This window comes from Cyprinus carpio, chromosome B25 (genome assembly GCF_018340385.1).
Source record: "Cyprinus carpio isolate SPL01 chromosome B25, ASM1834038v1, whole genome shotgun sequence".
NCBI classification, from domain to species: domain Eukaryota; kingdom Metazoa; phylum Chordata; class Actinopteri; order Cypriniformes; family Cyprinidae; genus Cyprinus; species Cyprinus carpio.
Genome location: NC_056621.1, coordinates 7,386,084 through 7,412,361, shown reverse-complemented (window position 1 = coordinate 7,412,361; position 26,278 = coordinate 7,386,084). Strand labels below are relative to the sequence as shown.

The 26,278-nt window shown below is 39.7% G+C and overlaps 1 protein-coding gene and 1 long non-coding RNA gene across 2 annotated transcripts; one reads left to right on the top strand and one right to left on the bottom strand.

Annotated features, from left to right (window-relative positions):
* The first annotated feature begins 221 nt into the window (after positions 1-221).
* LOC122142335 lies at positions 222-23,136 on the top strand. Its single transcript, XR_006158541.1, has 4 exons — positions 222-502; positions 21,434-21,561; positions 22,139-22,276; positions 23,000-23,136. It is a non-coding gene; the product is annotated as an uncharacterized LOC122142335 (long non-coding RNA).
* On the bottom strand, positions 1,103-26,058 carry LOC109062932 (mucin-2-like). The gene is given in 48 exon segments (XM_042752574.1): positions 1,103-1,556; positions 1,773-1,890; positions 2,103-2,142; positions 2,272-2,403; positions 2,505-2,603; positions 2,855-2,974; positions 3,163-3,203; positions 3,457-3,546; positions 4,159-4,306; positions 4,550-4,581; positions 4,669-4,793; positions 4,905-4,974; positions 5,063-5,247; positions 5,629-5,806; positions 5,963-6,146; positions 6,344-6,579; positions 6,670-6,844; positions 6,939-7,096; positions 7,209-8,190; positions 15,521-17,568; positions 17,735-17,866; positions 18,051-18,207; positions 18,290-18,529; positions 18,625-18,804; positions 18,943-19,053; positions 19,139-19,277; positions 19,477-19,628; positions 19,764-19,867; positions 19,966-20,006; positions 20,118-20,364; positions 20,480-20,609; positions 20,705-20,799; positions 20,912-21,079; positions 21,410-21,544; positions 21,633-21,702; positions 21,872-21,979; positions 22,172-22,310; positions 22,397-22,514; positions 22,620-22,745; positions 23,013-23,144; positions 23,147-23,195; positions 23,356-23,435; positions 23,560-23,647; positions 24,180-24,291; positions 24,549-24,813; positions 24,945-24,977; positions 25,745-25,819; positions 25,906-26,058. Coding segments are annotated over 48 exon segments (8,847 nt in total). The 5' UTR covers positions 26,000-26,058; the 3' UTR covers positions 1,103-1,390.
* Positions 26,059-26,278: the final 220 nt, after the last annotated feature.

Genomic DNA, 26,278 nt, shown 5'->3' with positions numbered 1-26,278 from the left:
GTCTTTTTTCTTTTATTTATTTTTATCTATTCACAGTTTGTTTATTACTCCGTTTATTCTATTATTTCATTATTAAGATTAATCATTAGGTTAAAATTCCCAGCCATGTCTGTTCCTAGGTTGCATTAGTATGTGGTATCTGTAACTTTTCTCAGCGCTTGCTAAGAAGCACCAATCACAATCGTTTATGATTACAGACTCTATTTTGTTAAAATCATGTTATACTGCGGCGGATTTGAAACAAAAAATAGAAGAAATAGAAGCAGGCAGAACTACCCTTTTAACATTCAAATGGGACTGTTTTATCGGGAATTTTTTTATTTTTTATTTTTTATTTATTTATTTTTTTTGCAGTTCTGCATGATGTTGCTAGAGGAAACATTTTAGATGTCATTGGTGGCAACAGGTGAAGTCAAAATATTGAATGAGTACAAACATTTGGGCGATTTCTATAATTTACTGTGCGGCAAAGGAGTGGATGATGGATTTTCTTGACATATAGGTGAGTTGATGTTAGATGGAATGGAGCTCTCCATGCATTTACAAATTATTTTATCTTGTAGGCTATATGACACTGTTTGATGTAGCTATAGGTTCCTACTGACACGTGCTGAGTTAGGTATCGTAATTATGATTATTTGCCCTTTGATTGTCAGTTATGAGAGCAGTTATGTGATAATATGTGGCAATATTATAATTTTGTAGTGTTGCAATATTTATTTGATTTGATTAAATTACTCTTTAGATACTCAACCATTGACAAAGCATATATTGCAGGATTTTGTATTGTATGGTATGTAGTAGTCTATAATATTATATACAAGTACATAAGGTTTACTTTTTTGTCTTGGACTTGCAAAAGCCTTCCCACTTGGTGGTTAAAATTTGGACAGATGGACTTGGGATATGCATACAACTTGATTCCCGTAAAGTATCTGGAAATGCATACTTACAGTAGAGGACTACAGCTGTTTTGCTTTTACATTTTTACTCTTAGTTTTTTCTGTATCTGGTGGACACAAAAGCCATTTCTAAACACAGTTGAGTATGAGACTACAACCTAATTGTCAAATGTTTTTGAAAAAAATGGAATGCAATGAACTTTTTTTGTTGCTGGTTAACTTCTTTATTGTGTTAAACATTCACTTATTTCATCAAAATTACACAGAACTCTCATTATACCACAGAAAAGACAATTTAAATAGTTTTGTTACAGATAATTTAAACGTTTAAGATCATATTTAAAGTGAAAATCCTAGCCCTAGAATAAAAGCATGAATTCCTTGCTGTGCTCCTTATTTCAAATATCTCTTAAGTAATTTAGTTCACATCAGCAATAATCAAATGAAAAGCTTTAAGATCAGCATCTTTTATCAAGTCTTCAGGCCTTCTAGTCTATACACTTTTTAGGAGTGCATGTGCAGCTCTCAATGTAAATATAGTCATGAATGATCTCGCTGTCATTGGCACACTTCAGCGTCACCTGTCGATGGCTGGTTTTCTCCTCTTGGCAACAAGAACAGATGTGCATCATGCTGTTCTTTTCCATTGAATACCTGAAGATGAACAGGCTTGTTAGCTTTTTTTGAATGTTAAATAATGCATTCTGATGAATAAGAGTCAAATATTAAAAACAAATGGAATTGACTGTAACCATACCAGCTATTCACATGAAAGCTTTTCTGTAGCAAGCACTTAAAATGTGATTGTTGTTAGTTATGTGAAATTATTAAATAATTTTCATTAGCTATTATATGTGCAAGTGCTCTTACATTGATTGGGTGCCACAGTGACCACTGCAGGATGTCACTTCTATGGGGTGGGTGGACTTGCAGTCATTTACATCCACATGCGTTGTGTTCTTCAAAACAATGCAAGTCTTGGGCTTACCTAAGATATTTGAGAGAGAAGTAAACTTGTGACTCCATCTCGAGAATTGTACATATGATGCATTGTTTTATGTATTACATATATGCTTGTGATGATTCTTCTTTAATCTTTAGTACAGTTGAGGGAGGTGATGACAAAATAATGAATTTGTCAAACATTATTGGTCAATCATTTTGAGCAAATGAACGGACAGTAATTAAAGAGTTTCTTACAGATCTTGCAACATCCATCTGCATCATATCTCTCAGTTCCCTGTATGTAAACAGCCACACATTTCAACATTAGTAGGAAGTAACCAAACCATACAGCAGTCAAGTTGTTGAAGCTTATTATAAATAAATTATTGGTGTGAATAAAGTATACCATATATATTTCACTTACAGGCTCACAGTCATCTGGATTGAAATAAGGGCATTTTGGTGTGATCTTCTCTGTCACAAACAAACCATTCATTTTACTGCAGGTAATATTCTCACATCTGTTATTTGTTGCATTTTTTGAAACTTCTCCAACCTAAAAGAAAAAGGGAAACATGAGGACTGAAGGACAGAAAAGCTTTGTTGACTGGTGAAATTGACGGATTGAGAAAAGTTTGTAAATATTTTAAAATATACCTGGAGAATATGAGTGGTGTTGTCTGAAGCAGTATAAACGCAGCTGAATTGCTTGCATATTCCACAGCACTCTCCTTTTTGTTCTACACGCTCAAAGCCCTTGGAGAACCAAAAGAGTACTAGACTTGAGTAAATTCATTTAAAGGGGTCATATCACAGTGAATCAAATTTTGCTTAATCTTTTGAGAAACTCAATGTAGGATCCTATGAAAACAGACTGTAACAGAACTCAACACATCCTTCCCAGTCCAAAACGGCTTTACTAGAAGTTCAGATAAATTTAGAGTATATAATAGAAATCTATCCTGATGTTTATTATTATAATAATAAGCATACACTGTAATTATTACCTTAGGACAGGGTGAACAGACTTTATTAACACATGCCACAGAATGTCGTTTGGTTTGTGGGTCTTTATCCATTTGGCAGTAACATTCCAAACAAGGCTCTGTAGGGATTTTAACTCCAGGCTAAAAAAGAAAGTGAACCCATCATTATAGAAAAGTTTATGGATTTAGATAAAGATTACACATTATTCTGGATTCCTTTTTTAACAGTGAAAAGCATATAATGTAATGTGATATAAATATCATATATATGACATTTCCTGTTTGTTAATGTTTCCAGTTAGCATAAACAAAAGAACCTAGAAGCTCACCTGGTACTCAGTGTTATTGTGCACACATACATCTTTGGGCACTGAATAGAAAAAATAAATAAATACAGTCAGAAATTGTTTAGAAAGTTAAAGAGCTATAATGTAATTAATTAGCAACTGTAGTATAACAATATCACTTTCATTTAAAACTCAAAATCCAAAAAAAGCAAAATAAAAATAAAATTTTCAATAATTTTTTTTTTTTTTTTGGTAGAATTTTTTTTTTTTTATGTGAACAGTACATGTACTATGACGTTTAATAGTAGTTGTCTGAGTATGAAATTTGAGACTTACCACATGATGGACAGCAACTGCCCTTGGGTATCTCTGCTGCTAACTCATATCCCACATCACACTTCATGGAACACCGGCTGGTATCACACACTGAATGGGCAGAGGAGGCATTATGTAAGCATTATGTAAATTATTCTGAAATGTTTTATTGCGTTTTACAAGTTTACAACTGTGGTTCCGATTCGATGTGGTTAAACATTCAGATAAAATGTGCTTTGAAACATTAATTTTAACACAGTCTGAATGTCTACTTTGAGGAAGTTTTTCTACAGATATTCAACTAGATTTTTTCCCCCCCATCCAAAACTGGATGATGAAATTCTATAATGTCGGTGGATCTATAATGATTTTGACACCGGCACCCACTTTCAAGGAAACATTTTTACCTGGACATGGAGATTGAATATGAAGTTCACAGTATGATTTTCAAATCTATTCCTTTATAATAATATTACGCTGCATTCATTTAAGTTATTGATTAGAATTTTCCCTGTATTTGTGTCCTAAATGTTGTTTCATGAAAGTTGAGTTGGAGCTTGTATTTGTAATTTGAAGGATAATTATGAACCTTTAATTATTAAATCATGTACAATTTAGATCTGAAATTTGTACTAGGACAGTAAATGTGGTCAGTTTTTTTTATCATGTTTATTTTATTAAGTCTGTTTTGTTCTCTGATTGTCATTGTACTTGAATACTCACCACAGGTTGGACAGCAGTTTTCAATGATGCTTTTGTATTCGTGGCCACAAGGCTCTATGGTTGGACATTTCATAGGCTCTTGAACAACACCAAAGCTTTCAGTGGAGCATTTGTATGTTGTACAGTTCATGATCCATGTATTTCCCGGCTATAACAGAGGAAGTAAGGTAAAGAAATGGGTATAATATGGGGTAGAATGTGTTCAAATGCAGTTTTTCCTTTGACTGAATGAGTAAATTATCTGTATACAGCCATTATTTTGCAGTAGTGCAATGGTTAAGCTCTGCTTTTTACACATGTGTAAGGGGGCAGGGGTAGGACTAGAGTCAAGTTCACATTCCTGGAAAATTTCATGTGAATGGTTTTGCTGCTACTGCTAAAAGAGACATACCTGTCTTGGTAACCCATCGGGGCCAATGCAATCTATATGTGGGGAATGGAAAAGATAACATTTTGGCTTCAAGACACATTGTTTATAACAAATAGAGTAAATTAAATAATATCACTTACCGCAAGTAGGTGCCAACAAATCTTTTTTACAACTAACTACATATCAATTTTTATTAAAAAAACAACCCTCCACAAATGTTTGATGGTCAGTTTTGCTTTGGTCTTCCACAAACATCTCATTGTATCTGGTTTTAAGTGAAGCACATGTGACATTAAAGTTATTATTGCAGTGAAATTTGGACAATACAGTATTACATTTCCACTTATGGAAATGAATTGATATAGAGAGTGGTTACCTTGTACTGCAGGTCTTTTCAACTTTAGGCCCACATGCCTTGTAGACTTTGTGATCAGCACATTTGTATGCTATTAACCAAAGAAAATCAAGCGATTTAGGATACAGTCAGAAAAAGATGCATCACTGTGTTACTGTAGGTTCATTCTGTTTTCTTACCACATAGCCCGCTGAGGTCAGCTGAGTTTCTCCAGTCCACACATATAGACTGCTGGCCGCATTGCTGTGCATAGGCCTCCACACTGGCACAGGCCATGGAGTCATTTTTCTTGTAGCACACATCATATTTACATGCCTCATAGTAGCTTTGATAGGGAACGATGTCATGACAGTTCTTGAACAAACTGAAAAAAATGCAAAAGTTTAGGGAGAAAACGTAAACTTAAGCATATCGTGGTTCAACAAAAAAGGTAATTGTCATAAAAACTATCTCTGAAATCTCTTTTTAATTAGTTATAGGTAAAGTGTGTAATTTTTGTGCAACTTGATGTATCAAGTGGAATTGCAGTTTATTTGAACAGTCCGAGTGGACTGGACAGAGTAACACTGGCTCAACCAATGGTGTTTTGGGTGCAACTACCTAAGTGCAGAACAGTGGCAGATAGAGGGGGTTTTTAAATATTTTTGCAATTCTATTTGGTCCTGTTAGTGGAGGAGAAATTCCAAATTTCACTTTGAAGGGTTTCTGAAAATTTACTGAGTGATAGTTTTGAGCTTAGCCTTACTCGCTCTTGATGACCTCACAGATTTGTGCTGTGCAGGTAGGAAGAGGTTCGCTTGGATGTGGTGGAGGGTTTTCACATTCTGGGGAGTCCGCCCACAATGCTGCCATTTTCTCACATGACTGGTCAGTTGTTCCATCGGGACGTCTGCAGTCATTTGTGGCATCATTGTCACAAACACCTAAAAATATTGACAGAATTTCAAAATTTGAATTGACAAAGACCAGACATGCCAATAAAGTTGTAAATCTGTGAAAGTTGTTGCATTTTTTTCACAGAAGAAATTCTCTTTATCATTGTTATAGTCATTGCAGCGAGGGTACCACACTGTACTCACCGCACTGTCCCTCTGTATTACCATGGAAGTAGGAGAACGGGAGATTGATCTCAAAGCCTTGATGACTGACTAAAATCTCAGCTTTGATTTCATTAATGTTCAAAATCACTGCCATGCCAGATGTAGTGATGCTGAAATCTTCATTCAAGAAAGTTGGGACTTTAACAGCGCCATTGACGTAAACCTGTAGGCAACAAGGGTTTCTGAGTTGTAATGAACCTTAGATTACTTTTTTGCAGTGTTTTAGTGTGTATACTGTATGCTCAGCTAGCAGTGTTAAGTGATATTAGCATTGACAATGTATTAAGTTCTAGATATTACAGTGTGTTAAGAATATGTGAATGTTTGTGATCAAATTTGTCTGAAATAGTCCTGACTTACCTGTATCTCTTTACTGTTACTTGCTAGCTTGATTTCATAGGATTTGTACTTCACAGTCACATACTCTGGACAAGCAAAATTATTTGTAATATCGCAATAATAATTTTTAACATGGACACTGATATTGTGTCTTGGAATGATTTCCCGGACCAACACATAGTCGCAGTTTCCTTGGAAAGCATAATATTTTCCATCAAACGTATTGTAATGAGGGTCACCCCAGCCACTGCATCGACCTGTTTTTCAGAAAACAAGTTAAACCAAGGTAAATTAGAATACAAGGACAGTGTTACTTATCAGTTTCCTGCCGCATGGTTTAAACTCACATAGACACTCGTACTTAGCGCAGCAGCCATTGTTATAATTAACCTTCTCAGGCTTAAGTCCGTTGACACATGTAGGTATGACAGAATCCGCTGGATCACACTGTACAGGCCTTGTGGTAACATTCCCATTTATGCAGGTTTTAGTGGTACATCCCTCTTTCCATGTCTCTCCATTCTGTTAAAGTTTCAAATAATATTGCAGTTCAATTGTCACTTAGAATATTTTTTTGGGGAAAATATAAATTGTACATGACAAGTGGTTTTTTAACCTTTCTTTTGACATCAGTACAGTCATTTGGAACAGTTGAAACTGGAATCGTAGTAGTCTGAGGACATGGTTTCTGTGTTATTTCACTAACACAGTTGGAGCTGCAGTAAGCGAAGTAGCACCAGCCTGCTTTATCAGTTTTGTTGTAAATGATTGACTCTATAGTTAGAATAATAGAATATGCACCATTAATGTCAACTGTTCATGCTTTTGTCAAATTCTCAAATGAAAAAACTATAGGAGAAAGTTAAAAATTGCATGTAGTACTTACCAGGTGGGAAAGTTTGATTTGCAAATGTACAGTGACAGATTGTTGTGATGACAATTTGAGGTGATGTACCATGTGTTATTTCAGGTGTTGATTTTGTATATACCGTGAACTTGGTTGATGGCAATTCTGTCACTGTAGGTGTTCCTGTCAAAACTGTTGATGTAGCAATGGTTGTAGTAATTGTTGATGGTGTCAGAGGTGTTTCTGTTCCTGTGGGAGGTAGTGTTTCTATAGATGATGTTGTAGCTGTAAGAGCAGTAGTAGAAACTTCTGGTGATCTTGGTGTTGGTGTACCAGAAGTTGTAGTAGATATGGGTGGTGTTTTGGTTACTGTGGGAGGTGGTGCTTCTGTAGATGGAGTAGGAGCAGTAACAGCAGTAGTAGAAACTCCTTGTGATGTAGGTGTCGGTGGACCAGCAGTTGTTGTTGCTGTTGATGGCGTTTCTGTTTGTGTCGGAGGTGGCGTTTCTGTGATTGGTGTTTCTACAGTAACAGCAGTAGTAGATATTTCTGGTGAAGTTGGTGTTGGTGTACCAGCAGTTGTAGTAGCTGTGGATGGTGTTTCTGTTCCTGTAGGAGATGGTGTTTCTGTAGATGGAGTAGGAGCAGTAACAGAAGTAGTAGAAACTCCTGTTGATGTAGATGTAGGTGGTCCAGCAGTTGTTGTTGCTGTTGATGGTGTTTCTGTTTGTGTTGTGGGTGGTGTTTCTGTTTGTGGTGTTTCAGAAGTAACAGCAGTAGTAGAAATTTCTGGTGATGTTGGTGTTCCAGCAGTTGTAGTAGCTGTTGATGGTGTTTCTGTTCCTGTGGGAGGTGGTGTTTCTGTAGATGTAGTAGGAGCAGTAACAGAAGTAGTAGAAACTCCTGTTGATGTAGATGTAGGTGGTCCAGCAGTTGTTGTTGCTGTTGATGGTGTTTCTGTTTGTGTTGTGGGTGGTGTTTCTGTGATTGGTGTTTCAACAGTAACAGCAGTGGTTGAAATTTCTGGTGATGTTGGTGTACCAGCAGTTGTAGTAGCTGTTGATGGTGTTTCTGTTCCTGTGGGAGGTGGTGTTTCTGTAGATGTAGTAGGAGCAGTAACAGCAGTAGTAGAAACTCCTGGTGATGCAGGTGTCGGTGGACCTGCAGTTGTTGTTGCTGTTGATGGCGTTTCTGTTCGTGTTGGGGGTGGTGTTTCTGTGATTGGTGTTTCAGAAGTAACAGCAGTAGTAGAAATTTCTGGTGATGTTGGTGTTGGTGTACCAGCAGTTGTAGTAGCTGTTGATGGTGTTTCTGTTCCTGTGGGAGGTGGTGTTTCTGTAGATGGAGTAGGAGCAGTAACAGCAGTAGTTGAAATTACTGGTGATGTTGGTGTAGGTGTACCAGCAGTTGTAGTAGATGTGGATGGTGTTTCGGTTCCTGTGGGAGGTGGTGTTTCAGTAGATGGTGTTGGAGCAGTAACAGCAGTAGTAGAAACTCCTGTTGATGTAGATGTAGGTGGTCCAACAGTTGTTGTTGCTGTTGATGGCGTTTCTGTTTGTGTCGGAGGTGGTGTTTCTGTGATTGGTGTTTCTGCAGTAACAGCAGTGGTTGAAATTTCTGGTGAAGTTGGTGTTGGTGTACCTGCAGTTGTAGTAGCTGTGGATGGTGTTTCTGTTCCTGTAGGAGGTGGTGTTTCTTTAGATGGAGTAGGAGCAGTAATAGCCGTAGTAGAAACTCCTGGTGATGCAGGTGTCGGTGGAACAGCAGTTGTTGTTGCTGTTGATGGTTTCTGTTTGTGTTGGGGGTGGTGTTTGTTTCTGTGATTGGTGTTTCAGAAGTAACAACAATAATAAAAATCTCTTGATATTTTTGTACAACAAGTTGTAGTAGCTGTTGATGGTGTTTCTTCGGTTCCTGTGGGAGGTGGTGTTTCTGTAGATGGAGTAGGAGCAGTAACAGCAGTAGTAGAAACTCCTGGTGATGTAGGTGTCGGTGGACCAGCAGTTGTTGTTGCCGTTGATGGCGTTTCTGTTTGTGTAGGAGGTGGTGTTTCTGTGATTGGTGTTTCTGCAGTAACAGCAGTGGTTGAAATTACTGGTGATGTTGGTGTTGGTGTACCAGCAGTTGTAGTAGATGTGGATGGTGTTTCGGTTCCTGTGGGAGGTTGTGTTTCAGTAGATGATGTTGGAGCAGTAACAGCAGTAGTAGACACTCCTGGTGATGTAGGTGTCGGTGGACCAGCAGTTGTTGTTGCTGTTGATGGTGTTTCTGTTCGTGTTGTGGATGGTGTTTCTGTTTGTGGTGTTTCAACAGTAACAGCAGTGGTTGAAATTTCTGGTGATGTTGGTGTTTGGTGCCAGCAGTTGTAGGTAGTAGCTGTTGATGGTGTTTCTGTTCCTGTGGGAGGGGGGTTTTCTGTAGATGGTGTTGTAACAGTAACAGCAGTAGTAGAAACTGCTGGTGATGTAGGTGTCGGTGGACCAGCAGTTGTTGTTGCTGTTGATGGCGTTTCTGTTCGTGTTGTGGGTGGTGTTTCTGTCTGTGTTGTTTCAGCAGTAACAGCAGTGGTTGAAATTTCTGGTGATGTTGGTGTTGGCGTATTCGCAGTTGTAGTAGCTGTTGATGGTGTTTCGGTTCCTGTGGGAGGTGGTGTTTCTGTAGATGGTGTTGTAACAGTAATAGCTGTAGTAGAAACTCCTGGTGATGCAGGTGTCGGCGGAACAGCAGTTGTTGTTGCTGTTGATGGTGTTTCTGTTTGTGTTGGGGGTGGTGTTTCTGTGATTGGTGTTTCAGAAGTAACATCAGTAGTAGAAATTTCTGGTGATGTTGGTGTTGGTGTACCAGCAGTTGTAGTAGCTGTTGATGGTGTTTCTGTTCCTGTGGGAGGTGGTGTTTCTGTAGATGGTGTTGTAACAGTAACAGCAGTAGTAGAAACTGCTGGTGATGTAGGTGTCGGTGGACCAGCAGTTGTTGTTGCTGTTGATGGCGTTTCTGTTCGTGTGGGGGTGGTGTTTCTGTGATTGGTGTTTCAGAAGTAACAGCAGTAGTAGAAAAATTTCTGGTGATTGTTGGTGTTGGTGTACCAGCAGTTGTAGTAGCTGTTGATGGTTTTTCTGTTCCTGTGGGAGGTGGTGTTTCTGTAGATGGTGTTGTAACAGTAACAGCAGTAGTAGAAACTGCTGGTGATGTAGGTGTCGGTGGACCAGCAGTTGTTGTTGCTGTTGATGGTGTTTCTGTTCGTGTTGTGGGTAGTGTTTCTGTTTGTGGTGTTTCAACAGTAACAGCAGTGGTTGAAATTACTGGTGATGTTGGTGTTGGTGTACCAGCAGTTGTAGTAGATGTGGATGGTGTTTCGGTTCCTGTGGGAGGTTGTGTTTCAGTAGATGGTGTTGGAGCAGTAACAGCAGTAGTAGACACTCCTGGTGATGTAGGTGTCGGTGGACCAGCAGTTGTTGTTGCTGTTGATGGTGTTTCTGTTTGTGTTGGGGGTGGTGTTTCTGTGATTGGTGTTTCAGAAGTAACAGCAGTAGTAGAAATTTCTGGTGACGTTGGTGTTGGTGTACCAGCAGTTGTAGTAGCTGTTGGTGGGGTTTCTGTTCCTGTGGGAGGTGGTGTTTTCTGGATGGTGTTGTAAACAGTAACAGCAGTAGTAGAAACTGCTGGTGATGTAGGTGTCGGTGGACCAGCAGTTGTTGTTGCTGTTGATGGCGTTTTTCTGTTCGTGTTGGGGGTGTGTTTTTTGTGATTGGTGTTTCAGAAGTAACAGCAGTAGTAGAAATTTCTGTTGATGTTGGTGTTGGTGTACCAGCAGTTGTAGTAGCTGTTGATGGTGTTTCTGTTCCTGTGGGAGGGGGTGTTTCTGTAGATTTTAGAGTAGGAGCAGTAACAGCAGTAGTAGAAACTCCTGGTGATGTAGGTGTCGGTGGACCAGCAGTTGTTGTTGCTGTTGATGGCGTTTCTGTTTGTGTTGGGGGTGGTGTTTCTGTGATTGGTGTTTCAGAAGTAACAGCAGTGGTTGAAATTACTTGTGATGTTGGTGTTGGTGTACCAGCAGTTGTAGTAGCTGTGGATGGTGTTTGTTCCTGTGGGAGGTGGTGTTTCTGTAGATGGAGTAGGAGCAGTAACAGCAGTAGTAGAAAATCCTGGTGATGTAGGTGTCGGTGGACCAGCAGTGTTTGTTGCTGTTGATGGCGTTTCTGTTTGTGTAGGAGGTGGTGTTTCTGTGATTGGTGTTTCTGCAGTAACAGCAGTGGTTGAAATTTCTGGTGAGTTGGTTTGGTTGTACCAGCAGTTGTAGTAGCTGTTGATGGTGTTTTCGGTTCCTGTGGGAGGTGGTGTTTCTTTAGATGGAGTAGTAGAGCATTAATAGCCGTAGTAGAAACTCCTGGTGATGCAGGTGTCGGTGGAACAGCAGTTGTTGTTGCTGTTGATGGTGTTTCTGTTTGTGTTGGGGGTGGTGTTTCTGTGATTGGTGTTTCAGAAGTAACAGCAGTAGTAGAAATTTCTGGTGATGTTGGTGTTGGTGTACCTGCAGTTGTAGTAGCTGTTGATGGTGTTTCGGTTCCTGTGGGAGGTGGTGTTTCTGTAGATGGTGTTGTAACAGTAATAGCCGTAGTAGAAACTCCTGGTGATGCAGGTGTCGGTGGAACAGCAGTTTGTTGCTGTTGATGGTGTTTCTGTTTGTGTTGGGGGTGGTTTTTCTTCTGTGATTGGTGTTTCAGAAGTAACAGCAGTAGTAGAAATTTCTGGTGACGTTGGTGTTGGTGTACCAGCAGTTGTAGTAGCTGTTGATGGTGTTTCTGTTCCTGTGGGAGGTGGTGTTTCAATAGATGGTGTTGTAACAGTAACAGCAGTAGTAGAAACTGCTGGTGATGTAGGTGTCGGTGGACCAGCAGTTGTTGTTGCTGTTGATGGCGTTTCTGTTTGTGTTTGGGGGTGGTGTTTCTGTGATTGGTGTTTCAGAAGTAACAGCAGTAGTAGAAATTTCTGTTGATGTTGGTGTTGGTGTACCAGCAGTTGTAGTAGCTGTTGATGGTGTTTCTGTTCCTGTGGGAGGTGGTGTTTCTGTAGATGGAGTAGGAGCAGTAACAGCAGTAGTAGAAACTCCTGGTGATGTAGGTGTCGGTGGACCAGCAGTTGTTGTTGCTGTTGTTGGCGTTTCTGTTCGTGTTGGGGGTGGTGTTTCTGTGATTGGTGTTTCAGAAGTAACAGCAGTGGTTGAAATTACTGGTGATGTTGGTGTTGGTGTACCAGCAGTTGTAGTAGCTGTGGATGGTGTTTCTGTTCCTGTGGAAGGTGGTGTTTCTGTAGATGGTGTTGTTGTAACAGTAACAGCAGTAGTAGAAACTGCTGGTGATGTAGGTGTCGGTGGACCAGCAGTTGTTGTTGCTGTTGATGGCGTTTCTGTTTGTGTAGGAGGTGGTGTTTCTGTGATTGGTGTTTCTGCAGTAACAGCAGTGGTTGAAATTTCTGGTGATGTTGGTGTTGGTGTACCAGCAGTTGTAGTAGATGTGGATGGTGTTTCCGGTTCCTGTGGGGTTGTGTTTTCAGTAGATGATGTTGGAGCAGTAACAGCAGTAGTAGACACTCCTGGTGATGTAGGTGTCGGTGGACCAGCAGTTGTTGTTGCTGTTGATGGCGTTTCTGTTTGTGTAGGAGGTGGTGTTTCTGTAATTGGTGTTTCTGCAGTAACAGCAGTGGTTGAAATTTCTGGTGATGTTGGTGTTGGTGTACCAGCAGTTGTAGTAGCTGTTGATGGTGTTTCTGTTCCTGTGGGAGGTGGTGTTTCTTTAGATGGAGTAGGAGCAGTAATAGCCGTAGTAGAAACTCCTGGTGATGCAGGTGTCGGTGGAACAGCAGTTGTTGTTGCTGTTGATGGTGTTTCTGTTTGTGTTGGGGGTGGTGTTTCTGTGTGATTGGTGTTTCAGAAGTAACAGCAGTAGTAGGAAATTTCTGGTGATGTTGGTGTTGGTGTACCTGCAGTTGTAGTAGCTGTTTGATGGTGTTTTCGGTTCCTGTGGGAGGTGGTGTTTCTGTAGATGGTGTTGTAACAGTAATAGCCGTAGTAGAAACTCCTGGTGATGCAGGTGTCAGTGGAACAGCAGTTGTTGTTGCTGTTGATGGTGTTTCTGTTTGTGTTGGGGGTGGTGTTTCTGTGATTGGTGTTTCAGAAGTAACAGCAGTAGTAGAAATTTCTGGTGACGTTGGTGTTGGTGTACCAGCAGTTGTAGTAGCTGTTGATGGTGTTTCTGTTCCTGTGGGAGGTGGTGTTTCTGTAGATGGTGTTGTAACAGTAACAGCAGTAGTAGAAACTGCTGGTGATGTAGGTGTCGGTGGACCAGCAGTTGTTGTTGCTGTTGATGGCGTTTCTGTTCGTGTTGGGGGTGGTGTTTCTGTGATTGGTGTTTCAGAAGTAACAGCAGTAGTAGAAATTTCTGTTGATGTTGGTGTTGGTGTACCAGCAGTTGTAGTAGCTGTTGATGGTGTTTCTGTTCCTGTGGGAGGTGGTGTTTCTGTAGATGGAGTAGGAGCAGTAACAGCAGTAGTAGAAACTCCTGGTGATGTAGGTGTCGGTGGACCAGCAGTTGTTGTTGCTGTTGATGGCGTTTCTGTTCGTGTTGGGGGTGGTGTTTCTGTGATTGGTGTTTCAGAAGTAACAGCAGTGGTTGAAATTACTGGTGATGTTGGTGTTGGTGTACCAGCAGTTGTAGTAGCTGTGGATGGTGTTTCTGTTCCTGTGGAAGGTGGTGTTTCTGTAGATGGTGTTGTAACAGTAACAGCAGTAGTAGAAACATGCTGTGATGTAGGTGTCGGTGGACCAGCAGTTGTTGTTGCTGTTGATGGCGTTTCTGTTTGTGTAGGAGGTGGTGTTTCTGTGATTGGTGTTTCTGCAGTAACAGCAGTGGTTGAAATTACTGGTGATGTTGGTGTTGGTGTACCAGCAGTTGTAGTAGATGTGGATGGTGTTTTGGTTCCTGTGGGAGGTTGTGTTTCAGTAGATGGTGTTGGAGCAGTAACAGCAGTAGTAGACACTCCTGGTGATGTAGGTGTCGGTGGACCAGCAGTTGTTGTTGCTGTTGATGGTGTTTCTGTTCGTGTTGTGGGTGGTGTTTCTGTTTGTGGTGTTTCAACAGTAACAGCAGTGGTTGAAATTACTGGTGATGTTGGTGTTGGTGTACCAGCAGTTGTAGTAGCTGTTGATGGTGTTTCTGTTCCTGTGGGAGGTGGTGTTTCTTTAGATGGAGTAGGAGCAGTAACAGCAGTAGTAGAAACTCCTGGTGATGTAGGGTCGGTGGACCAGCAGTTGTTGTTGCTGTTGATGGCGTTTCTGTTTGTGTAGGAGGTGGTGTTTTTGTGATTGGTGTTTCTGCAGTAACAGCAGTGGTTGAAATTTCTGGTGATGTTGGTGTTGGTGTACCACCAGTTGTAGTAGATGTGGATGGTGTTTCGGTTCCTGTGGGAGGTTGTGTTTCAGTAGATGGTGTTGGAGCAGTAACAGCAGTAGTAGACACTCCTGGTGATGTAGGTGTCGGTGGACCAGCAGTTGTTGTTGCTGTTGATGGTGTTTCTGTTCGTGTTGTGGGTGGTGTTTCTGTTTGTGGTGTTTCAACAGTAACAGCTGTGGTTGAAATTACTGGTGATGTTGGTGTTGGTGTTCCAGCAGTTGTAGTAGCTGTGGATGGTGTTTCTGTTCCTGTGGGAGGTGGTGTTTCTGTAGATGGTGTTGTAACAGTAACAGCAGTAGTAGAAACTGCTGGTGATGTAGGTGTCGGTGGACCAGCAGTTGTTGTTGCTGTTGATGGCGTTTCTGTTCGTGTTGTGGGTGGTGTTTCTGTCTGTGTTGTTTCAGCAGTAACAGCAGTGGTTGAAATTTCTGGTGATGTTGGTGTTGGTGTACCAGCAGTTGTAGTAGCTGTTGATGGTGTTTCGGTTCCTGTAGGAGGTGGTGTTTCTTTAGATGGAGTAGGAGCAGTAACAGCAGTAGTAGAAACTCCTGGTGATGTAGGTGTCGGTGGACCAGCAGTTGTTGTTGCCGTTGATGGCGTTTCTGTTTGTGTAGGAGGTGGTGTTTCTGTGATTGGTGTTTCTGCAGTAACAGCAGTGGTTGAAATTACTGGTGATGTTGGTGTTGGTGTACCACCAGTTGTAGTAGATGTGGATGGTGTTTCGGTTCCTGTGGGAGGTTGTGTTTCAGTAGATGATGTTGGAGCAGTAACAGCAGTAGTAGACACTCCTGGTGATGTAGGTGTCGGTGGACCAGCAGTTGTTGTTGCTGTTGATGGCGTTTCTGTTCGTGTTGTGGGTGGTGTTTCTGTTTGTGGTGTTTCAACAGTAACAGCTGTGGTTGAAATTACTGGTGATGTTGGTGTTGGTGTACCAGCAGTTGTAGTAGCTGTGGATGGTGTTTCTGTTCCTGTGGGAGGTGGTGTTTCTGTAGATGGTGTCGTAACAGTAACAGCAGAAGTAGAAACTGCTGGTGATGTAGGTGTCGGTGGACCAGCAGTTGTTGTTGCTGTTGATGGCGTTTCTGTTCGTGTTGTGGGTGGTGTTTCTGTCTGTGTTGTTTCAGCAGTAACAGCAGTAGTAGAAATTTCTGGTGAAGTTGGTGTTGGTGTACCAGCACTTGTAGTAGCTGTTGATGGTGTTTCGGTTCCTGTGGGAGGAGGTGTTTCTGTAGATGGAGTAGGAGCAGTAACAGCAGTAGTAGATACTCCTGGTGATGTAGGTGTCGGTGGACCAGCAGTTGTTGTTGCCGTTGATGGCGTTTCTGATTGTGTAGGAGGTGGTGTTTCTGTGATTGGTGTTTCAGAAGTAACAGCAGTAGTAGAAATTTCTGGTGATGTTGGTGTTGGTGTACCAGCAGTTGTAGTAGATGTGGATGGTGTTTCGGTTCCTGTGGGAGTTTGTGTTTCAGTAGATGGTGTTGGAGCAGTAACAGCAGTAGTAGAAACTGCTGTTGATGTAGGTGTCGGTGGACCAGCAGTTGTTGTTGCTGTTGATGGCGTTTCTGTTCGTGTTGTGGCTGGTGTTTCTGTCTGTGTTGTTTCAGCAGTAACAGCAGTGGTTGAAATTTCTGGTGATGTTGGTGTTGGTGTACCAGCAGTTGTAGTAGCTGTTGATGGTGTTTCTGTTCCTGTGGGAGGTGGTGTTTCTGTAGATGGAGTAGGAGCAGTAACAGCAGTAGTAGAAACTCCTGGTGATGTAGGTGTCGGTGGACCAGCAGTTGTTGTTGCCATTGATGGCGTTTCTGTTTGTGTAGGAGGTGGTGTTTCTGTGATTGGTGTTTCTGCAGTAACAGCAGTGGTTGAAATTTCTGGTGATGTTGGTGTACCAGCAGTTGTAGTAGCTGTTGATGGTGTTTCGGTTCCTGTGGGAGGTGGTGTTTCTGTAGATGGAGTAGGAGCAGTAACAGCAGTAGTAGAAACTCCTGGTGATGTAGGTGTAGGTGGTCCAGCAGTTGTTGTTGCTGTTTTTGGTGTTTCTGTTTGTGTTGGAGGTGGTGTTTCTGTGATTGGTGTTTCTGCAGTAACAGCAGTGGTTGAAATTTCTGGTGATGTTGGTGTGCCAGCAGTTGTAGTAGCTGTTGATGGTGTTTCTGTTCCTGTGGGAGGTGGTGTTTCTGTAGATGGAGTAGGAGCAGTAACAGCAGTAGTAGAAACTCCTGGTGATGTAGGTGTCGGTGGACCAGCAGTTGTTGTTGCCGTTGATGGCGTTTCTGTTTGTGTAGGAGGTGGTGTTTCTGTGATTGGTGTTTCAGAAGTAACAGCAGTAGTAGAAATTTCTGGTGATGTTGGTGTTGGTGTACCAACAGTTGAAGCAGATGTTGATGGTGTTTTGGTTCCTGTGGGAGGTTGTGTTTCTGTAAATGGTGTTGGAGCAGTAACAGCAGTAGTAGAAACTCCTGATGATATAGGTGTTGATGGACCAGCAGTTGTAGTAACAGTGGATGGTGTTTCTGTTCCTGTGGGAGGTGGTGTTTCTGTAGATGGTTTTGGTGAAGTAAGAGCAGTAGTAGAAATTCCTGGTGAAGTTTGACCAGCAGTTGAAGATGGCGTTGATTGCATTTCTGGCGTTGTTAGCGTTACTGTAGTCGGTGTCGAGGTGGAAGTCTTTGCCACTGTTATTATAATTGTTGTTTTAGTAGTTTGTGGTGGAGTTGTGAAAGTGAATGGCTTGGTTGTTGTCATGCATTTATTAATATGTCTTATTATCGTGCCGTTAACATCACACACAGCCTTAAAACATGTGCCGTTCCCATCTGTTGTATCGTACACCACTTGTCCAGTAGTGTATATTTTCCCATCATAGGTACACAGAGAAAGACATTCTGCCTTTTTAACACATTTCATTGTGTCCTCCCTCAGAAATGGCCTTTCTAATGGGCACCGAGGAAAACACCCTAGGATAATAATAAATGTCAAGAAGGAATAAACAAGAAAGAAATTTCAATTGACTCATTGTTTCTTGAATCTAAAATTTAATATATTAATAATTCAGTCATCATAATGTTCTCTGTTGTTTGGACTACATTTACCCCTAAAAATGATTTAAAGATTATTTCATACCCTCTAGAAGAGGAATTTGACTAGAACAATTTCCAGATGGGTTACTGCAAGTTTTCATGCAGCTGGATCCACAGGTTTTATAGTGCCATTCACATTCATCTGGAGGGCTGTTGTAGTAGTCACAGAATAAAGCTGCAAGAACAGTCACTTAGGTCAGCAGTATGACAATGTTTATATATGAGGTCAAATAATAAAGGATAATGACAAAATACACTTTTTCTGCTTAAATCTGTATTCTTCTGTGTTGCACATTTCATGTAGATCTGCATATGGAGAATTATGACTGAACACAATTTCTAAAAGTACTTGGACTTACGACATATGCTTGGGCTCCGCCATGCCACACAAGATCCTTTTTTACGGCATTCAGCAGCGTAAGCTGCCACAGCAGTACAGAAACAATCACAGTCACCCCCACTGTCACATGCACAGGTGTCCCTTACGCAGGCATCATAGTATGGGCCAGAATCCACCTAGAGACAAGAAATCATTTACATATAAATTTCAGAAGACCAAGAACTTTCAGAATGCACAAGGATTATAATTTTTACTCACACGTGAATGGCAGTCTGTAAAGACAGAGCTTGTGATGATGCTGCATTGTTTGATAGCCCAGGCACTCCGATGTGGATTTTTTTCACATGGATTCATCACATTGCTCACTTCTGGACAGCTGGGATTCACCTTCCAGCTGTTTCCAAATGCCACTGCATCAGTGACCTCTTCTCCATCATGCTTCACAAAGTCATTGTTCGCATTACCGTCAAAGTTTCCACACAGTCCACATGTCTTGCCCTGTCACAGAGATCATGTGGGTGTTAAGGTAAGTGGATGAACACAAAGGTGTAGAGGATGGTTTTGTGATTTGTCCATTTAGGGGTAATGCTTACCTTAAATTTAGGATGGAGTTGGAGCATCAGACTCGTTTTATTGTCCCAGATTAAGTTCAAAAGACCTTTGACCTCTATGACATTGTATATTCCAGCAGTATGGATTTGATATAGGTAATCAGTGCCATTGCTTTCAACAACTTTGATCCCATTCTCCTCCGATAAAATCATCTTGTATCTCTGCAGGATTTGAATAGTCAGTGAGATGCAATTATCCTTAAGCAAACAATGTCTGCATAAATGTATTATTATATTCAAGATTTTAACATACTTTTAAACTATGCTCAAGTCTGACTCCTAGGTATGAAATAAACTCACCCCAAAGAAAAGATTGATGGATTTGGAGCAAATGGTGCCACTGGTGCCACAGGGGATGTTCTCTGTGACCAGGCGTAGATAATATGGACTCTGGTCATTATTGCAGTTATCCTAAAGGGGTTGCACATGAATTGTGTGTCAGGCCAGAATTTTTTTTTTTTACTAGGTAAGAAGCCAAATTCGAAGAAAAACATACATGGGCTAAGACGTGTTCACAGTCTCCAGGGAAAGAATATTTCTTGCCATCAAAAGTCATAAAATGACCTTCACCATAGATGGTACAGGTGCCATAACACTCATTATCTGTACACGTCCACATCCCATTTGTGCATGTGCTGAAATATAGACAACAATTCACAGATTAACCCTTTAATGTTATATGTTTCTTAACCATCATTTTCAGAGAGGCTGTAAAGTAGAAATCTTGCAATGTTTTTAAAATACTTATTTTTTGGGGGGATGGAGAAAAAGGTAGTGCATATGTTGTGATTGTATACGGTAATTTATTTTTTACTGCCATCAGTGCTAGCTCACCAGGTGTTACAGTCCTCTTGAACTTGCTCTCCAGGTGAATAGCTGAGTCCATTGTGGACACAGGTGCAGTTTGTCCTCTTCACACACCCACCTTTTCCATCAGCCAGAAGGTCATCTGGACACATACACCCTGATACACACCCTGTACTCACCTACAGACAAAACAAACCAAAAAGGACCAGCATTGGTAACCCTAGCTATGCTTTTACAAAATCTGTTTGTGGCAACAAATACAATAACTGCTGGAAAACTGGAAACTGCTAAGTCTTTTCCCCATCAAAACTCACGCAGTTGTTTAGGTCTTGGTTCTGACAGGTCCTCTGACACTCTGTCCCTTTTGTTCCAGGTTCATAATTTGAGCATTTGAAATAGACCATTGGAGCCACACAGTCTAAAAACAGTCACATGTATGAGAAGTGGGAAACTTCCACAATGATGACTCAAGTTTGAATTTTACAAGCGCAATTTCAGAATTAAGTTCCAACTTACCTTCTTGACTGGAGCAGTGCAATTTTCCAAGGGTACAGGTGCTATAATATGACAAAACAGTGCAAATCAGGAGTTATTGATTGTCGTCAAGACAAGAGTTATCATTGGTAGTCTAACAACAATGCATTGGTTATGGAATAAGGAATTCATACCATGCAACACCATCTATGTTTGATGTTCCCGATGGTTCTATGACCTGGTTGCCTTTGTAACAAGGACACTGGTGGGCAGGCACACAACTGCCAACTTCATTAAGGTAGGTTCCCTCAGAACAGACGCAGCCGTCTACAGGTGTGAAGGACCCTGGGCAAGTGTTACTTGGTTCACTGAGAGAGCGGCAGGTGCTGCCACAGCTGGACACACCGTAGGAGTACTTCATGTTTTCTGAACACTCAGATACTGTGCACAGATAAACACATTTTTATTATGATTCATTATTTCATTTTATTCAAAATCTGCAGATTGCGATTCAAATGCATTAATTCTATTGAACTCTACAAGCAAGTATTCTCACCACAGGGGTCAGAATCCATCCAGCCCTGGAGAATGATTCCTCTGGCAGCACAGGCATGGGCATAGTTGGACACGGCCGCACACATACACTCCCTAATATCTGCACATTTGCAGGTGTCATAGACACACCACTGCAGAGGATGAAACCCAGATGCAATTATATGTAATTCATAAATATATACAGTTAATTTTAAAACAGAAGAGTGTTCAGTGCATAGATACTCACTTGGTAGAAAATCTCAGGACATATTTCTGAATGACATGCGGAAAAGACTCCGCTGCTGTTTGTAAGACGGGAACACCAGTCTTTAGCAGGTTTCTCTGAATGGAAAGAATAAAGAGAGTTTTGTAATGTTTGCAAGTTAAATATTTGCATATATTGATGACTTTTATCTATTTATGTATTTATTTAAATGTTTGTAATACTGTGTACCTGTGTCCACACTCAAGCTACAGGGGTTGTCAAATGTGTTTTCAAGATCTGGACAACTGTATGGGTTTTTCTTCCAAAAGTTGACAAACGTTATTGGTGTGCCCTCTATGATACCAGACTCTGTTTTGAAGTCATCTGATTGGACATCATTATAGTTTCCACATAGACCTGAAAAAAGAAAGGTGTAGAATTAAAAATACAATGCCTATAATTCATTCACTATGCACTAATCCATTTTTGAAAGTCTTTTTTTATTATTATTATTTTTTTATGAAGGAGTCATACATTTACATTTTAAATCATTATACTGTAACAATTTTATAAACCTTACATTTTTACTCTTTCCTCCTTCACTAGCAATTATATATATATATATATATATATATATATATATATATATATATATATATATATATAACCACTCATCTATATATATATATATATATATATATATATATGTTTTTTATTTTTGTTGTTTTATTTATTGCCAAAACTCACCACTCATCTTTCCTTTCTCTTCAGTGCTGGCTACAATATACAACTGCATGACTGGAGCCAACTGGATCTCCAGACGAAGACTCTTCATATCAGCAATGATGAAAGAGGACGAGGGCTGGAAGATGCTCACAGGACCTGGGACAACAAAATGGGTGGGTAAAATAGAATATCTAGTCATCGGTGCCTATTGTTATGGTAATATACTTACAGGATGTCAACCCACCTGTGGTGGCAGGAATCTTATATGGACTGTTTCCATTCAGTGTCACAACGCCATTGGAGGCAAAACTAATCTGTTTTATAAATAAAACAACAACAACAAAGAGAAAACAAAATATGTTTTGTAATTGCATCTTGGAGGATGGTGAAGTATGCTTTATGTACTCTGCACTATGCTGAAAGCAAGTGTACCATTCTGATCATAGACAATAGAAAAATGAAAAATATTGACTCAGTCCTTACAGTGGTCCCCGAAATTACAAGGGTAACTGAATTTAGACATGTGTCTGTTCGGGCCGGATCACACTTGGCCAGGTTTCCCACGACAGCAATATCACTGTCATTAGAATGCTGGAATGAAAGAAATGATTGTGAGAACCACAAAGTTATATAGTGTGTATTACATACAGGGGAATGGCAAACTTTATAATGTCAGAACTTTTCTAATTGTTATAAAAACCATATGAATAAATGTGTATGTGAAGGCTTTCATTTATCTCGCCCTGAAAGAAAACATCTGGATCATCTGCTGTACTGGCAGACCTTAGTGAGGATGTAGTCACAGTTGCCGCTGAAAGTGAAGGTCTTTCCATCATAAGTGGTGACGTGAGACCCTCCAACAACAGAGCAGATTCCGGGACAATCCAGGTATGTACAAGTCCAGTGTCCAGCGGCGCACACACTGACACAATACGGCAGCAGTGTTAGCACTGGGAAATATGTAAGTGGTATTAAAAGTGAATTTAAAATAAAGTTAAAAATTGTTACCATTTTTTGCAAGCTTGTTTGTAAGACTCTCCTGATTGAAATACTGTGCCGTCATGCACACAAGGGCATTCGTTCACAGGAACGCAGCCACTCTGACCAATATCGTCTTCCACGGTGCCTTTACAAAAAGAAGCATGATACTGTTTATTTTGGGGAAAAAGTGGCATTAAAATAACAGATTTAAATAAGCAAGTGTTTGACTTTTGATATGGTGTGAAATTACCTTTAGGGCAAAAACAGCCATCCACACAGTGTTCTTTACACAGTAGACTTGTGGTCGGATCTGAGCAGGTGTTCTTGCACGGACTCCCACACTCCATGTATTGCAGGTTCAGAGGACACTTCTTTGCTGCTCCACAGAATAACACAATTAGTATATCAAACACATCAGACAATATCACAACTTTTATACTACAGAATTGTTGAATTCATGTTTCAGATCCTTGAAAATGAACCCATTATTCATAACTCATTGTTATTTATATATTTATTTGAATCATACCCATAGAGTCTACAAGTTGTAATATTCAGTTCAAGTGAACTATAAGTGTTGTGATGGTATTACCATATTATTCCTACTGATTTCTTTAAGTCATTTTCCAGAAATGATACTCACGACAAAGCTGTTCTGTCCTCCATGTTCCTGGTATTCCTCCAGCATGAGTGCACTGTCGTGAAACCTCTGTGAGCGTGTTGCAGAGACAGTCGTGGTTGGCGTAACACCGACACAGGTCATCTACACAAGCACACAAACAGCGAACCCTGGACTGCTGAGATACTGCTGGCAAACACTTATGTGCTAAAAACAGAAAAATGCACATTTAAAAAAAAAATAAAAAAAAACAAATAAAAAAAAAAAATAAATAAACTTAAATAAAACAGTCAATTTAATACAGTGAAATTGGCGTTTTTTTTTTTTTAATTGTAAAAAATATTGCCTCAAAAACTTTGTCACATACCTGGTTACACTGATCCCCAGGAGGAAGTGTAACATCCTCACAGGATTCAGTTGGTGTGGAAACCTTCCAGGTGGCTGGGCCTGAGAAGGATTTGTTTATTTTCTCAAACATCATACTGAAATTATGTATATATTTTGTCTGACATTCAAAAGAAGCTCTAAAGCTAAGGTTTATGACGTCATTTGATTGAAACATCAGGTTTACCACTTTCAGTGATATCGTCATTCTTGTTGCCGTTGTAGTTTCCACAGAGTCCGCAGGTCTGACCTTTGTACTTCTCTGCAAGTTCAATCTAGGAAGCATCATATAACAAGATACTGTCAGCAATACAAATACAATTTATTTTCTCAAAGTCAGTCTGTCCAAATGTTTATTTATGGCTAAAATATATGAGAGTGCAAACACACTTTATAAAATCAACACTGAGCTGTCAGAAACATCTGCAAAACCTGTTGGTTCACTATGGCTTATTTAGACAATTCATATTTACTTTGTGATTTGTAGAACTGATATCCTGTTTGATGTTTAATTTTCCTAGTCTTACTTATTGTGTGCAAACAAATATGATGGCTTAAAGGGTGTGTCTGATTTCGTTATAGGGTTATGGATTAATCATGACACATACAAGAACCTGTGCAGGAATTCTCCTGCACTTTATCAGGTTTGCTTTTTTTTTTTTTTTTTTTTTTTTACTGCTATCAACAGATTTAATCAAATCAGTTTTACAGTTTTCTTTTGAACTCTTATTTGGCTTGTTGTATCACAGATTCATCACAAGTATTACAATAACCACATTTAAACATCAAGATGTTATTAAATCATACCAATATAGAGTTGTCTTCTTCCCAGAAGACAGTTATTCCATATCTGGAGACTTTAATACTTGTTGGGGTTCCTTCAATTTTAATTCCATTCTGACTGATTGGAATCGACACCCTGTAAAAGAAAGTGTTACAAATTTCAACCAAACATGTTTACGTATTTTAAGATATAGTCATGTAATTGAGTAATGCTTTATTCATTAAGATTTTAGGTTAATTTTTTATAAATGTAGAATCATTTTAGGTAGTATTTGAACCATTTTTTTTTTAATTTTGGAAGCACTAATATTCTGTTGTTTCTCAATTAGTATAAGTTTAAAATAGGTTGACGCTAGAATATTTCAGGTAAAAATTAAATAAAAATCAACTCACGCTTGATCATCCATGGTGATGTCGCCATTAGTGATTTTGATGATTGTCCCCTCCAGCTTTATTGTGACTGTGCTGAAAGTGATTGAGCCATTCACAGTCTCTCTTTGCATTTGGATGTTAAAATCAGATGTGGCAGCGTCACACATCACCGCCATAACATAGTTGCACGTGTCTGGCACTTGAAAGAATTGACCATCAAAGGTCTTGAGGTGGAAATTTCCCCATGTGCTGCAGACCGTGGACTGATGATCAGGATTCGGTTGAACTAAACCAAGAGAGACAGTTTTTAAATCTCTAATCTGTGATAAGTACTTTCAGTGAGCAAAACTACACAATTTAGTTCTCTGAATTGTAAGAACTGATGCTAAACATGCAGTTTAAATTATTGCTTAATACCTTTTGTTACCATCACAGTCGTCATTGGGAACACTAAATATAACAGACAAAAAGAAAAAGTTTTCATTTTTAATGAAACACATTTGTTTGCGAAAGAAAACGGAAGATGGATATAGTGTCACAGTGTTACAAAAGTCATATATACCCACTCAAGAAGTAGTACACCTCAAAATGTCTTTGCTGTAATATTTACAAATATTTCTGAACATACTGTTACTGAACTTTGTATGTCCTAAATAATGTTTTACAATTATAATGCGCGTACCACCTTAACTTTTACTTTACTTTTTTCATAATTAGAAACTTGCCTGTAAGAATGTTACTTATTTTAAAAGTTGAAATGATCAGTTCATTCAGTTTTCTATTCCATAATCAATGTTATTATTGCCATAGACCTTACAACCATGGTTAAAATCTTGTAAGTTTACATTTACATTTATGCATTTAGCAGACGCTTTTATCCAGAGCAACTTACAGTGCATTCAGGCTAACATTTTTTTACTTAACAAATATGCGTTGGTTAATATAAATCTTTTATCATATTAAAGTTTCAATTTTTTTTATCTATGTTAAATTTTAATCAACAATTTGAAGTATTCAGCAAAATTTGTAAAAAAAAGAAAAAAGGAAAAAAAAGTGAACTTTACTGTTATCTGTCTATCTATTTTTTGATTGATGTCAAATTTAAATGGAAATACTTTGATTAAATATATTTGGTTTTAGGTTTACTACTTCTGATTTATCTGATGGTTCTTGGTCAGTACATCTCATATAACACATAATTACAATTAAATATTCACCTGTTGTTGTTGGTGGTGGCCAGGTTGTAAAGTCCAATGGATCCTTCATGATATCCCCATAATCCCCCAAGAAGTCTTTAACATAGAAAGAGGTTTTGAATGTCATTTCAAGGATTTCAAGGTATTTTGGTTCTTTTTTTTTTCAGTTTTATTCTGCTTACCTGCTTGTACCGACTGCAGCCCCATCAGCAGGACGACCCATCTCAGCATCCACATCTGGGACATCCTCACAGTCCCCATGGAGACAACATCCATCCTCAAGAGCTAATGTGAGCTACCTGTCAGCACTTGTCCTTTTATAGTTGCTATTAGTTTGCTTTGGAGGAATGTAGTTTGTGATCAGAGGGTGGACCCCTTGCTTGAATTTGGCCTTGGGCTTGGTAGATACTTGTTACAAACCAGAGGGTGGACCCGTTGCTTGAATTTGGCCTTGGGCTTGGTAGATACTTGATGCAAACAAATATTTAATGTCTTCGTTTGTGATATTAAATAAACTGTATTTAAATGATGAGAAAGACATTTGGTCACACAATG